At 48.2% G+C, this 15260-nt stretch overlaps 2 protein-coding genes across 2 annotated transcripts; both read left to right on the plus strand.

The window, feature by feature from the left end:
- Positions 1 to 7924: 7924 nt before the first annotated feature.
- On the plus strand, positions 7925 to 9872 carry BROUX77_001459 (uncharacterized protein; the record flags this gene model as incomplete). The annotated part of the gene is made up of 6 exons (XM_073745891.1): positions 7925 to 7973; positions 8231 to 8403; positions 8530 to 8613; positions 8801 to 9149; positions 9219 to 9617; positions 9739 to 9872. 6 exons carry the CDS (start codon positions 7925 to 7927, stop codon positions 9870 to 9872), a joined length of 1188 nt encoding a protein of 395 aa, XP_073609694.1.
- A 2339-nt stretch (positions 9873 to 12211) lies between these two features.
- Positions 12212 to 14844, plus strand: BROUX77_001460 (uncharacterized protein; the record flags this gene model as incomplete). Its single annotated transcript, XM_073745892.1, has 3 exons — positions 12212 to 12278; positions 12419 to 12894; positions 12973 to 14844. 3 exons carry the CDS (start codon positions 12212 to 12214, stop codon positions 14842 to 14844), a joined length of 2415 nt encoding a protein of 804 aa, XP_073609695.1.
- Positions 14845 to 15260: the final 416 nt, after the last annotated feature.

The raw sequence follows: 15260 nt of genomic DNA on the forward strand, positions 1-15260 counted from the left end.
GTTTCTGTTTCTGCGTGTAATTTCTGGTACTACTTGTAGTCCCCTGTCGCATGCCGAGAATACCTCGCGAGTAGACAGGTAAATAAAGAATCAATCAATCAATCAAGAAATCAAGAAATCGTTCGTGGTGGGATAGAATTATGGGCAGATTTGAGGCGGCGTGCTTAGCAGGTGTATTCGCCAGCAAACGGGTGAAATAAAGAATCGCACACACACAATAGACAATCAAATCAAGTCCCTCGCGAGTAGACAGGTAAATAAAGACTTTCATCATCATCAAATCAAGTCAAGCCAAAATTAAGCTACTCCTGGTAAGGCAGACACATAAAAAATCTCAACGCCGCACTCAAAAGTGTGCTGTTATATCTGCCGTTGAGTGCCATGTTGTCCTTTTTTATCATCACTTGGCAGTATGAACGTACTACTAGTAGCGTCCATCATGTGCTTCTTTTTGTTCAAAGATGCTGAAAGTGGGCCTTACTCATGATTCGATAACACAATGCGATCTCTATATCTCTGATAGCTGCATTCAAGCATGCCTCCTCTTCCACAGCCCTTTTCTCTTTAAATTGATGCGCCTACTGTAACGAAGGAATGCTTTGGAATGTCTGCATCATCGTAAGCATGCAACAGAAACATGCACCCAAGCCCAATGCAACTCCTTGAGTGCTTCCTTCGACAGCGACATGCCTTGAGATATATTATATAAAAGGAAACGGCGGCAGCTCCTTGAGTGAGAGCTCTACATACAAGTGTAGATATCTACACTGCCTAAATAGAGACAATGTATCAGTGTTTAATAGGAGGACTCACTGTTGTGACGTTCCGGATACTTCTCCGTACAGGACAAGTTCAGAGAGTTCAAAGATAGAGAATGTATTCAATGAAGGGGAAGAAAGGCGAACGATTATCGATACCTTCTATTCTAGATACTATGGAAGAGAGAGAGAGAGCAGCCCTTTTATGCTCAGAAGCCCATCGATGTCTTGTGTTAGAGTCAAGTAGTAGTCGGAGGAGAATGCCTAGTGAAGCTTAGAAGCAAAGTCTAGTCCGAGCAAGAAAAGGAGAAGTGAGGCCTTTTGTCGTTCAGCTTCCACTAGGTTGGGAACTTTTACAATAGCGTTCCTCTTGTGGCGAGTTGTGATGTTAGAACGTGAACGAGTTGAAGGCAATTCCGATGTAGTCAGAGGAGCACAACCCTAAGATGCTTCTATTTGTAGGGTTGGCATGCTGACAATATCAACACTTGAGCCTCATCTACAAGAATATCCCAGAGACAGTGTAGAAACTGCTTGTAAATCGATACTTGGGTGTGAAAACGAAGACAGATATCGGCTGACGTATCACCTGGTACTGGAACTGAGGCAAACGGAAGGAGAGATGGGAGTAGGTCCACGACGACAAGGGCCAACATGCATAGCCAGGTCGGGTTACACCAATCACTATCAATCAATAAGCAGTCCATGTCTTGAGCAAATACAAATTCAGTGTTCAAACAATGTAGGCCCAGTCATACTGTACTGCAAACCTTCTAGTAGCTAATAGGCCGTTGTTAAATTCCCACATCTACAAACAAGTATGATATACAGCCACAGGGGGTATTTCTCAAAGCGCATATCAAGTACTCGCATAGCAGCATCCTATGGTAACAAAAAAGTGCAGGGAAGTTTCAGGGAGCAGGGCAGGGGCCTGCGTATCGGCTAAGTCATGAGCGAATAGACCTGTAGCATTGGCAACTAAACATGTATTGTACCTTACTTGAACTACCACGCGTAGTAGTATTGATTTTTGGGAAGACAATGGTATTGAGAGATACCCGTAAAGCTGTCGCCCATGGCCAATTGTCTCAATTTCTAACCTCAGCACAGCTTGCGCCAGAAGCGTCAGATCAGGACCGTAGACCGAGAATGGCGCACCGACGGCAAAGTGATCTGGGGAAAATCCACATAAACAGGACATGTTTTCTTTGGCTGGCGAGCCTGAGCTGCATAGTCCCCACATTTCATTATTCATCTCTGGCGAGAACCCGTCCTGGGAGCGCAGAGAGCGGTCTGTGGGCTGGTGGGCATGTCGGTCATATATAACAGGTGGTGGTTACGGACACAGTTGACACGGTGATATGACATTGCGCAAGTGAAAGTACCATGTATTTATATGTGCACATATGGAGTTACGTTTGTGTGTTAGTGCGAGATACTGACTGATGCGCCTGTATGTAAAATAGGATGATAGTTCTCATAGTCTTGTCAAGAAGCCGATGTTCAGACCACAAAGCGATAGTATAGACGTAATAACTAGCGAAATATTTGTTTGATCTCAACATCTTCCAGAAGAGAGTTAGTGCAAGCAATTTTCTTGATTGAATTCTTTGGGAGGTAAACTGTAAGCTCTCGCTTGGGATTTGTCAGGGCAGGAAGTTTCAGCCACCCCAGCAAACGAGAAAAAAGCCAAGAATAACTGTGTTCAATCAGAATACCTTGTACTTCTCCTCTTCACTCTCGACGTAAAGATGGTGTCTATCGTATATAAATATATGAATGTGTATAGCATTTGCAGCTCAGTCAGTTTCAATCAGCTTTGGGCCGATATTTGACATTTTAGCCCTGAAGGTATCCCTGGTATGGGCTCTTCTTATAACTCTGCATAGGTGCCACATATGTACCCTATAGTTATCTTCAACCTTCATGCAGAACCAATAAGCACCGGCTGGCCTCAGTTGGAAGCATATAACACACATACACTAGCCTTGAAAATGAATGAACTTTGTCCACACTTACTTGAAAGCTCGCCGTGGCAAGTAGAATATGGCAAGGGCACTTGTAATCGTCAGCGGTGATGATAGATGGGGAAGAAGCAAAGTAGGCAGACCTGCTCCTTGTTGACGTATTGGTGAGTTTTTTATTCACGTCACACGAGCCAAGAAACCTGGGCTGGGAGTAACCATCCATGAACATCTTGGACAAACAGGCCGTAATAATCCATACACGTGACCTCTTTTAGTCAAGACAAGACGTCGCGTGACCATTTTAGCTTGATGATGCTGGATATGGACGGTGGGTCGCTCGGTCAGGGGTCTTCATACAACATGAGCACATACATAATTAGGCTCAAGACCAACTCTCCTAACAGCCAAGTAAGTACATGTACATACATTCCAACTGAATCACTCCCTTTAGATCAAAGCCAGAGGTCATACCTATCGGACAAGTACATACATACAGGGGAATTGAGAGATTTGATGTGTCCTGCTCCGTGTGTGGGTCGGCTTCGGATCCGAAGCCCTACAAAGGAATTCGAGAAAACCGAATGGCAGGCCAAAAAGCAGGAAGATGGATGAAGAAATGCGATTTACGTACGGGCAAGTACCATTGTGTATGTACACTTGACTTTATACACATCCCCAGGTAACTAAGTTAACCCAATGCTAAATGGATAGTTAGTTGCCGAGTTTCCTGGATACGTATTGTACATATCTATGTACATACACAGCTGGCTGGCATGGCCGAATGCAGTATTCCGAGTGTAGAAAGGACATTTGACGGCTCGCTGCAGATTCTTTGAGGCTCCAATGCACAAGTGAAGATGTCTAAATGGCAAAAGTACACATAAGCCTGTGAATATAGTTATGGATACAAGGACCTGAGTATATGCATACTGGACCGCCGGCGGAGGCAGTTTTCAAGAAGAGAGGGCCAGATACGATTCGACTGAGAGTGATTTGTGGCAGTGAGTTGGCTGTGGTGAGTTAGCTATGCGCTTGTAGTGGTTTGTATGTAGTGTATAAGACAAGAGACGCAGAAGAGAGTCGTCAATTCCAAGGATGTTCACCAACGCAGAGTGTCCCACTTTTGTGCGCTTGCTTCCCCGCCCCATCTTCCCCGCCTGGTCAAATCACCGGCCAACGACGCCGACGCACGCAGAAACGCCTCTGGAGGCTTCGGAGGCATAGGTCCGAGTTCAAACACGAGGCAAAGTTACATAAGCAGGCTAGTTAGCGATAACTGGTGCACTGCACACAGCTTGCGCTTCGGCTACAAGTATGCACAAATGTCCACTAACCGTCATGTGCGGCTCCTCCTCAAACCCTAGTGCTGTGCTGCTGAAAGGGAGACACGAGCATGAGATGGCTACACATGTACAGATACATGTATTTTTCAAGCAACAAGAATGGGGATGTTGGTAGTAGTGAGTCTAGGCACAGAGAAACAAGAAGGAATCTAGAACATCAGCAAGGAAAGACACAGAAGTGAAGGAGTCTACCGATGCAACAAGCACACAAGGGAGGAGGGTCTGCTGGGGTTATACACTCGATTATCTTGTGTGATCTCATCTTCATCTCCCTTTGTCCTTGGATGCCTGTTAAGCTAAGCCAAAGACCGTGGCGGCCTGCAACTCAACAAAAGCCCAGGAATGACTTTGCTCAAGAATCGCCTGTCAACCACGCCGACAAATGGCTCATGAACTTCTCATTGTGTGCCAGTCTTGCCCATGACCCAAGCTTGCCAGCTCAGGCCCAAGCAGGCGCATAGAAAGCGGGGCAAGTCCGCATCGTGGACACGGACGATTTCGTCCTTGCGGTCAAGAACTGATCTTTGCTTTTTTTAAACGAGAGAAAAGAAAACAACACACCTAGCAGGTATCAAAGCAGAGGGACAAGGAACGGGAACTAAGTAAACAAGTCCTGAAAAGAAACACAAAGGCGAGGGCTGATCGATGTGCCCCTGGATATATCCTCACGACGCTTTCTGTGCTGGCTTGGGCTGCTATTCCACAACGCAGGTCGTCCTGGCAGCACCACAGAGGAGAGGATGGATGCATGTGCAGATGGATTCTCATTCAGCTGCACGTATAAGCCGTTATGTATTAGTACATCTATAATGGCAGACGTGCAGTACCTTTATAAGTACCGGTACGAGTCGAGTGACTTCTCCCCCTTAGGCCAAGTGTCCCTTGCAACATGTGCGTGTGTGTGTCTGCATATATACATACATACGTACACACACATGCGTGTATGCACACATATGTACATATGTACATATGTATACCTGCATGGCTCGCATCTACTTTGTTGGCAATCCCTTTACAATCCCTATGCCTGCACATTCTTGTATGCCCATGTCAGTTTGGTGGTCACGAGATCTCTTGTAAGTTCCAGGACCTTGCAATTTCAATTTCCTCTAACTAACTAGTTAGTTGACTAGGCAAAGCCATGAAGCATGGCTGGACCATGCCTTACGAGGGTTTGAGAGCCACCAGGATACGGGTCTGCAAATAGCACATACGTAGTTGCATGCTACTTGTACGAAGTATGACGACACATGAACGAGAGAAGGCTGGCTAGCTGGCTGACAGGCAAGTATACAAGCTCAAGTAACTCGCCAACAAGTGAACTATAGTTAGTTACCTAGTGATGGATGTATGTACATACATACGCAGACACAAATGCATGCAAGTTTGCCCTTGGGCTTGGTAAATCCTCGCAAATCGGCGGCTCAAAATGTGTCGACTCCCTCGTGGTAGGGGAAGGGATGGATGTGGGTTGGGTTTCTAGCCTGCAAACAACCGCATCATGCGTTGCGTCTGTTACAGACAGTCCCAAACTCAAGGGTGGTTGTCGGTCGTCTGTCTTGCCTTAATCAGGCCACTTTCACACAGGGCGGTTGACAGTAGCCTACATACATCAGGTGGCACTATGTTTCGGAAGGTTGGGCCAAACAGGGTTAAGCAAAGGCAGCGGCAGAGTCGAGCGAGCGAGTGAACAGTGTGCTTATTGTGTGCGTGTGTCTGTGTGTGTGAAGATGTATGCATCCTGTACTGTCGCTGTACCACATGACGAAGGCTTCTTTCTACACACTCCGCTAGACATGGGTGACATGCAGCTTTGCACAAGGACAGGCTAACTAAAGAGTGCAGAAGACGAGTGTTTGTTCAAATTGCGAGGACAGGCTGCCATTGTCGAGCCAGACAAGACACAGGGGGAGTCTAGAGGTCTGCAAGGCAAAAACAGCTAGTGGGTAAGGAGATTCGGACATAGTGATGACTACGGTGGAGTCACGCAGCTGTAACTACACGACACCAACTAACCCTGAGAAAAGCAGAACGACACGAGACAAGATTTATGAGCGAAATACTCCATCCAATAGCAAGCATGGAATAGCAGGTGCAAAATACAGGTGGTTTGTTAGCTCACTAACTGTAGGCAGCTTCTAGCCTATCTGATCAAGTGGAGCACCTGCGACCTGGAAAAAACAAGATGAAAAAAAACGGCATAAGCTCCGCCCCACACGCCCTTTTCTGCTGAAGAGCCTGGGCATGGTTAGTGTATGTACATAACTCTGTATGTATGTACATAGGTACAAGTACCAACAGCACATGCAACTAACCGCAGTTATCCTTTTTGCAAGCACTGCCATTTGGTGGTATGAGCAGAGAGAACCAAGAGGTGGTTGAAGCTGCATTTGCATCTCGTCTGCTCCTCTGACTGGTCCGGATTTGGCTGCGGGCTGCGGGCTGATGGCTGCGACCCTGGCATGTTATGTTGTTCATGTTCACGAAAAGCTTGATAACTAACGACTTGCCTGGAGTTGGGCTCGGGCTGGGCCCCGGCCTAGCTGTTGGCCACAAGTCTGGCAGAAAAGGTGCACAGATGGGACCTTGCGGATTTCGGACACCTGGGCACTTGTGCATACTTTTACTTCTTGTATTGGTAGCTAGAGCCGCAGCTCCTGCCCGTCGAGCAGCTCCCGACTGCCCTTTTTTGTCTTCGTGCCTTCCACATCCCGCCCTCATGCCTTCGGGATGGCCTTAACCTCGTTCTGCTGCATAACTAGCTCAGAGCAAGCTCGGCAGACAGCAACATCCCTGGCCAGCTCCCACAGAATATGGAATAGCTGTGGATCTACCTGTGCCAAATCCAATTAACTCTCTGTAGTCATGTATGTATGTGCATGTGCACTAACTCAATAATATCCAGCAGCCGCCACCGTCGCCAGCATCAAATTCAATAACCCGCCAGTAGTCCCCGCCTTTTTTTTTGTCACAAGGTCACCCTCTCCGCCATAGTTAGTTTGTATTGTATTAACTACTGCACTGCATCAGACAACTTCTTCTTTCTTTAGTTGGGTACTTTGTTACTTTGTCACCCCAGAAGCTACTTCCATTCCCCTCCCCCCTTCTTTCTTCCCCCCTTCCACTCGCGGACAGCACCATTGATACTATACTCTCTTCATCTCATATTTCTTGCTTCCCTCGTGCCCCATTCTCTGCTCGTTGTTTGCTGCGGCGTTAACCCCAAGTACTGTTTTTCTGCGCTCTACTGTGTCCACTGCTAGGCTGGCCTTTTGACCTCCGCCCACTTCCACTTCCCTTTTAACTTCACTTGCCAGCGTGCAGCCAAGGTATATCCATGTCCCTACCCAAGCCTACCTAAGCTTCTTCTCTTCACTCTTGACGCCTCAAGCTTGCAGTCAACGCTCGACGCATACACAAACAAGTACCACCCCGCCAGCTGTACTAGTATACACTCTTGACTCTTTTCTTCCTGCTCTGTCCTGCTCTACCCTGCTCCTGCCCTGCCTTGCCCCTGCCTTGTTCTCGTGCCGCTGAAATTCGTTTATCCGGTTACCCCGTTAGTTTCATTACCGCATTGCCTTTCTGGGTCCTCCTGACTTCTGACTTCTGACTTCTAACCCATTTTCTGCCACAGAAGTTACCCCTCCCGTACTGGCCACCACGCTGCACCCGCCCATCCTGTCCCATCCACAGTTCCGCCACAAACCATCACCATCACTTTCTCTATCGGCTTTTCATCCAAGCAAAAGGGAGACTCATCATCGACAGTCATACGAATCCGCTACAGCTCTCGCCTTTTCCCGCTTTCGTCCTCGGCCATCCGCTTCTTTTTCCTCCACTTCCACCTGCCATCATGTCGTCTACTTCTCGGTCGGGTCCTTTCAGTAACCTTCGCATAGGTGGTAAGACGAAACCCAACTAAACAAACTCCTGTAAACTCCCGGAAGCTGAGCTGGCAATCTGCTCGACTTTCGACATACCCTCGCCCACCTTCTCTCTGTTTGTTTATCTGCCCAAAAGGCCAGCAGAACAACCCTTTCACGCCGCGGCTTCCTCGCTTTTCGAATCACGCTGCGAAGCTTCACCACCCACACCCACCCCTTCGCTTTCTCGCGCCTACACACGCTTTGCTAACACGTGCCCGTTTCCTGCCATGTAGAGGTTGTTCGCGAAAAAGTCCAGGATGGAATCACTGGCGAGACGCGTGAACTGCAATACACCCAGTGTAAAATCGTCGGCAATGGCTCGTTCGGTGTTGTTTTCCAGACCAAACTCACCCCGTCGGGAGAGGATGCGGCCATTAAGCGTGTTCTCCAAGACAAGCGCTTCAAAGTATGGGCTTCAGCCATGTGATACTCAATTCACCGGCAACCAATCACCCCAGTCCTATTTCCAGTCATCTTCGCCTTGCCTTAACTTGCCAATACGCTAACCTCGTGACGCTCAACTCGCTTTTAGAACCGTGAATTGCAAATCATGCGTATAGTCCGCCATCCCAACATTGTCCAGCTCAAGGCCTTTTTCTTCTCCAATGGCGAACGGGTATGAATGAAACAGCAAATACACACTCACGGCACCTCCATCCACATCTACACCCTCCCCCCTCCCCATCATTTTCTTCACCTCCTTCTACATCCGCAAGTTCTTTAGTTCACTAGATGGCCTATATGCCTGTAACCCATACATCCGACCGCTAACCATCTCCTCCCCAATGTCTCCCATCAAATAGAAGGATGAAGTCTTCCTCAATCTCGTCCAGGAGTTTGTCCCCGAGACTGTCTATAGGGCTTCTAGATTTTTCACCAAAATGAAGAGCACAATGCCCATTCTCGAAATCAAGCTTTACACCTACCAACTCTTCCGCGCCCTCGCCTACATCCACTCGCAAGGCATTTGCCATCGTGATATTAAGCCTCAGAACTTGCTACTAGATCCAACGACTGGTATTCTGAAGCTTTGCGATTTCGGCAGCGCCAAGATTTTGGTTGAACATGAACCCAACGTGTCTTACATTTGCTCAAGATACTACCGTGCACCGGAGCTGATTTTCGGTGCTACTAACTACACTACTAAGATTGGTATGAAGACAGCTGCTATGATGCTCTCTCTGTTTTTAACACCACACTAACTATCGCCTCGTTTCACAGATGTGTGGTCCACTGGCTGCGTGATGGCTGAACTTATGCTGGGACAGCCTCTATTCCCCGGTGAATCTGGAATCGACCAACTCGTGGAAATTATCAAGGTCCTCGGCACTCCTACCCGTGAGCAGATTCGGACTATGAACCCCAATTACATGGAGCATAAGTTCCCTCAGATAAAGCCCCACCCGTTCCATAAAGTATTCCGAAAGGCAGACGCAAATGCCATTGACCTGATTGAAAAGCTACTCGAGTACACTCCTACCGAGCGTCTTTCTGCCATTGATGCCATGGTGCATCCCTTCTTTGATGAGCTGCGGGATCCCGCTACTAAGTTGCCCGACTCTCGTCACCAATCTGGTCAACTAAGAGAGCTTCCTGACCTATTCAACTTCACCCACCATGGTCAGTATTTCCATCTCCCCTACTCTCTTTCTCGGAAGGGTTTTTTTTCAGAATCGCCCAATTATAGTCTATATCCACTGTTTCCACTACGCATAGCTTAACCCCTAACTCATCGCCACAGAACTGTCAATCGCACCCGCGTTGAACAACCAACTAGTTCCCGCACACATCCGCCCAATTCTTCTCTCCCAGGGCCTCGACATCGACAACTTGACACCCTTGACGAAAGCAGAAATGGCGGCTCGTCTTGACTGAGAATATCCGACGACCACTAAGAGCAGCCTTCGATTTAACCCTTTCTTCAGATGTGGCCTAAAGTTTCCTGTGCAGACGCAGCATTTAACGTCTTAGCATAACGGCCCCAGAAAGTAAAACTAGCCGTTATGAATGCTGGGGAGAGGGTCTGCCCGTCTATCGCTGTATGATTAAGGTTTACGCTCCCCTTGGGAGCAAATCTTCATTAATCCCTGAACGTTATTCCTGCTGTATGATTTGAAGCACCACAGTTTGACAACCAGACTGTCAACGGAGCTGTGCACCTATCTGGCTTCAGGCCATACACTCCGTCGTGATGAAGACCAAAAAACGGCTGGGGTGATCTTTGCCGCATATCTTGATGTTATCTGTTTTTATAGGATCTTTTGAGCGCCATCCTTCATTCCCGTAGGCCATGGACTTCATATGCTTGGCAATAAGCGCAGAGATCACAACAATGACAGACTGGAACGACGCGCATGATAACCTAAGCCCTTTCAATCGAGCGATAGTCCATCCTCTCCACGATTCATCTGGCCGCTTTAGTGCTACTGTTAATGTTTTCTACGTTCATTTCTCGTCTTTTCAATTCCTGCTTTTTCCTTTTTTTTTTTTTTCTTCGTCGTTGTCTATTCATCTCGCCTTTGTTTCCTATGTCCTACAATACTCTTTTCCTTGACAAATCGCACCTGACTTGACGCATGCATGCATGTATGACCTCCGGGAGCCGCGATATGTGGAAGTCAAGTGCATGGGGGGTACACTGTGCTTGTGTTCCCGGACAAGAACCAGAGGTGTGGCAATTTGGCCATTTGTTAGTTGACATTCAGGCACAAATCATTGCCATTGCCTTCTGACTCTTGTTGGTGATCTCTTGCTTGTTGCAGATACAATGTGTCTGGGAGTCGCTTTTTTTTATTTGGAGGGCTGCAAACTACCCATGAACGGATGGATTGACGATGGCTCGGAGTTAGATGTGGAGCAGTTGGTGTTTTTTTATCATGTTTCCTCTCCCCCTCTTTCTTCACCTGTCTGCGTGTGCGTGTGCGTGTTCTAACTGCCTATTTGCTTTATTTTTCCTTTTTTCTTTTTCATCTTGTTGAAATATCACTCCATGATTGCAAGGTATATGCACAGGGTTTTAGTCACGTGAGCACTTTTTGGTGCTAACCCTGGTGATATCCCACTTTGTACTTGTATATAGCTATCACGATAGATGGAACGAGGCTGGAGAAGGAGATAATAGAAGACAACGACGACTGAACCAACTGACTCCCTGAATATCATCTTGCACCTAGCACCGTACGACATATATTCCGTATTTTGCCACGCAAGCAGGACAGGAGTCAACCCACACCTTTTTATACCTTGGATTTCGGTATGACAATGATACGAAGATAAATGACCAATTGTTAGCATATAGTGTTGCGAGGCGCTTAGGGTTACTCAACCGCTGAGGCTGTCAGGATGAGTCATCATCCACAATTCCATTTCTCAACAATCATCAGGGCATGATCCCTGCCCTCATTCTCTCCCACAACGATATCAGATTCTCCTAACTCCATCAGAGGTATAAAAGTGATGCTACCTCTGATCTTCTGGTAATTTACGATGAGTTATGGAATTGTAGCGAGTTTTGATTTTTCACTTAATTAAGTTAATATATTCTTTCATTTATCATCTTCACATATAGAGCCGTAAAATGGATGAATCAAGACAGTGCACGCGCGGTTGACAAGTCGGTGGGCTTGGAGGGACACCAAGGTGGGGACATGTTTGTTTGTTTTGCCCGAGGTCTTTGTTTACTCGGGTGGGAGGTTTTGGAGGACCCGAGTTGCGAGAACTTATCACAGCAATTCACAGTTCGTGGCGATATTTCTCGCCGATGAAAAGCCTTCACTCTCCTTGTGCTTAACCACTCAAAAAACACCGAAAAAAAAAGAGCGCGTAATGACTGTTCGTGATGGTAGGCTGCTTGGTGTTTTGATTCTTAGTAGCTACCGAGGAAACCGACCCACATAAAGACGGAGAATCAGGGTTAGTCATAGATACGCTAGTCCTCATTTGGAAAAGCGCAACCAACGGCAGGCCTTTTCTTTTGATCTTTTTCGAAAACGCGCCAGGGAAGCCGCGTTCCTCAAAGCTTCTTGCCGAACTAGCAACTACTTTCTCCGCTACCTTGATCGATTTTTTTTCCCTTCGTGTCCAAACACTTTGTTTTCGTCCTATTTCTCGTGTCTTTTTTCCTGCATTGATTGATCACATCGACGGCGCAGTTAGCCAATCGTCGCCCCCTCCACACACCTCTTTTGTTTGTTTTCTTCGCTGCCGGTGCCAGTATGTCGGATTACGAGCGCCGCTCCCACCAGGGCTCTACCCAAAACAACCGCAAAAGACGGTTTAGAGGTATGTATTGCAAGAGGATAGCATGAAAGTCTGACGGAGCCCCTATCGCGACACCTGCTCGGCTCAGCGCTCACCAGCCTGAGGCAAGCTCATTATCGATACGCGAATCTGCCTGCTAACCCGCGCCGTTGCGACCGTAGATGACGATGACCAGGACCGTAGAGGCCCCCGTCGCCGTGTTGATAATGCCCCGCCACACATCAAGCTTCGTCGCCAGCTTCTCAGCATCGCCGATTCGTCAAGCCACAGATGGCAGGATGAGGCGCGTTCGATTGCCTACATTGTGTGCGACAGTTACGAAGACAGCATCGAAGTGCGCACCGTTTTCAACGAGCTGCTGTTTAATCTGACGCTTGAACAGCCCGTCAAGATCCCTTTCTTGGCCTACACTCTGCTCGTCGTCAATGTCACCAGCTCTACTGTATTGGATAAGACCATCCCGAGAATCGTAGACGCAATCCAGGACAAGATCAAGGCAGGCGATTGGTGTAGCGCAAAACTGTTTCTGCGCCTGCTTTCTTGCCTGCAGCCCGTGCTCAACGGAGATGGCATTTTCCCCTTCCTCGATGAGCTGTTCAACAAAGCGGGTGCACTTCAGAGCCAGAGCTCGGATGATGTACGTACTGTATTCTGTGCGCTTGTTTATTTGCCTGTGTAGATCGACATCAGCTAATCACCATCATCCATTCTTTAGACCATCGGCACTGAGCTAGTCAAGATTATTCTTCTCACACTTCCCTACATCATGTCCTTTTCAGCCGAGACCTGGAAGACCAAGGCCGCCGAGCTGATGGAAAAGACCGAAATTATCGCTAGCGAACCGCATGCGCTCCTGAGTTTGGTCGATCCCTTACTTAGTGACAACGGCAAAGATACCGGTAACGGGTCCAGTATCGTGAGCCTACTGCAGAAGCAACTTCAGACTGAAGCCGACAACAACTGGCCTTTGGATATAATGCCCCGTCCTTGGATTGCCTCATCTGGCGACTCGGAAATGCAAGAGAAGATCGAAGGCTCTACCAAGCACGAAGTGCCTAAGATTAAGATTCCCGAACAACTCATTCAAGGCCCCCGAGGATTGTTCCCTGAAGTTTGGTTTTCCGTCTACAGTGGCCAGGAGATTGATACAGTGCCACCCACTACGTCGATCGCTTCCACCATCTTGCGCGACGTCCTAACCGATGGCATTAACAACCTTGATTTCAACCGCTACTCTAGCGCCAGAGCACTCATCGAGGTTGACAACTACTTTGCCCATCACACTTTCGCTAAGCGTGGCACCGCATTTGACCGCCTGCGCGAGCTTGAAGAGGGCAAATCGACGTGGAAGCCCGAAGACGTGGCAGTTGACACGGTCTTTTCTCAGATTTTCCAGCTCCCTGGCGGGAAGCACAAGATCATCTACTACCACTCAGTGCTTACGGAAGCTTGCAAGGTAGCCCCTGCTGCCATTGCTCCCAGTCTGGGACGTGCTATCCGTTACCTGTACCGCCATACTGCCAACATGGACTTGGAGCTTTCACAGCGCTTCATTGAATGGTTCGCACACCATCTTAGCAACTTTGGATTCACTTGGAAGTGGCAGGAGTGGGTGGATGATGTGCAGTTCCCCGAGTCGCATCCTCGCAAGTCGTTCATTATCGGTGCTATCGAGCGCGAAATTCGCCTCAGTTTCTCACAACGCATCAAGGGAACTCTTCCTGAAGTGTACAAAGACCTAATTTCCCTTGAAACTGAGATCGACGAGCCCGATTTCAAGTTCAACGACCCCGAAGCTCTCTTTTCCGCCGAGGGCATTGAGATGGCCGCCCTGCTGCGTCGTAAGGTTGAAGATGATTCCTTCCAGCCTATCTTTGACAGGGTGCAGACTGCTGCTCTCGACATTGGCAGTGACCCGCTCGTCGCTAGCGTTGATGTTCTCATGACGTCGGTGTGCTGGGTTGGCTCCAAATCGCTGAGCCATGGTATTGCGTGCATCGAGCGCGCCAAGGCCAAGTTAACCGAGTTTGCATTGGCATCTGAGGCTGCGCGCGGCCAACTGATGACCTCGATTGCTCAGTACTGGTCTTACCACCCGGGCACCATTGTGGCGCTCATCGACAGATTGCTCAGCATGGCTGTTCTTACGCCCATAAGCGTTGTCGAGTGGGCTCTCGCCGGTGCCGGCCAGAATGCCAACGACAGTACCACCACCTCGTCTTCTGCATTTTCGCGCGCCCTCATCTTTGAAATTGTGCTGAACACGGTGGACCGCGTGATTCTCCGCCTTCACCAGCCACTCGACGCATCAGACCTGAAACCCGATGAGGCAATGCTTAATGGTCTGATCAAGGCCATTGACACCGCCATCGAAAATGTGCAGGTCGACGCGACCGCTGAGGATGACAGCGTCTCGGCACCGGCGACATGGAAAGCCAGATGGGCGCGCGTGTTCAAGCGTAAGGAGGTAACACAAAAGGCCCTGGCGGCCGAGAAAAAGCTGGCCAAGGAGGTCAAGCAGAAGGAGGAGGAGGCACTGGCTCGTGAGGCCCAGGCGGATATCGAGGCGACGGCTGCTGAGAAGTAAATGACTGCCCGCCAAGGCTTGTTGTCCTGGACGCCCTGCGTGCGGTTTTGCTCGTCGCATTTGCTTGGTTGGTTATGATTCAGGTCGCGGCAAAATAGAGGAAAACAAGTGTCGGATCGCTGTGTCGACATCAACAGGTTTGTATGTAACTCTTTTCTTTTTTTAAACCTACTTTGCATTTTCTTTTGTCTTGTTTTTTTAATACTTCTGCTGTTTTATTACTTATACATCTTTGCTTCACCGACAATATCAAAGTCTGTCGACACAGGAAATAAAATTCACACAGTTCCCGAAACCAAATGTCCGTCCCAACGCCTGTAACACCAATGCTCATGATGATTATTTTGTCAATACAAATATCCCGCAAAGCAAAAGAAAAGGAGACTCGTGTCAGCCCACCAAAAATATCAAGAGAA

Source organism: Berkeleyomyces rouxiae, assembly GCF_048999995.1.
Source record: "Berkeleyomyces rouxiae strain 22BRR77 chromosome Unknown BrBRR77_ptg000001l, whole genome shotgun sequence".
Taxonomy (NCBI): domain Eukaryota; kingdom Fungi; phylum Ascomycota; class Sordariomycetes; order Microascales; family Ceratocystidaceae; genus Berkeleyomyces; species Berkeleyomyces rouxiae.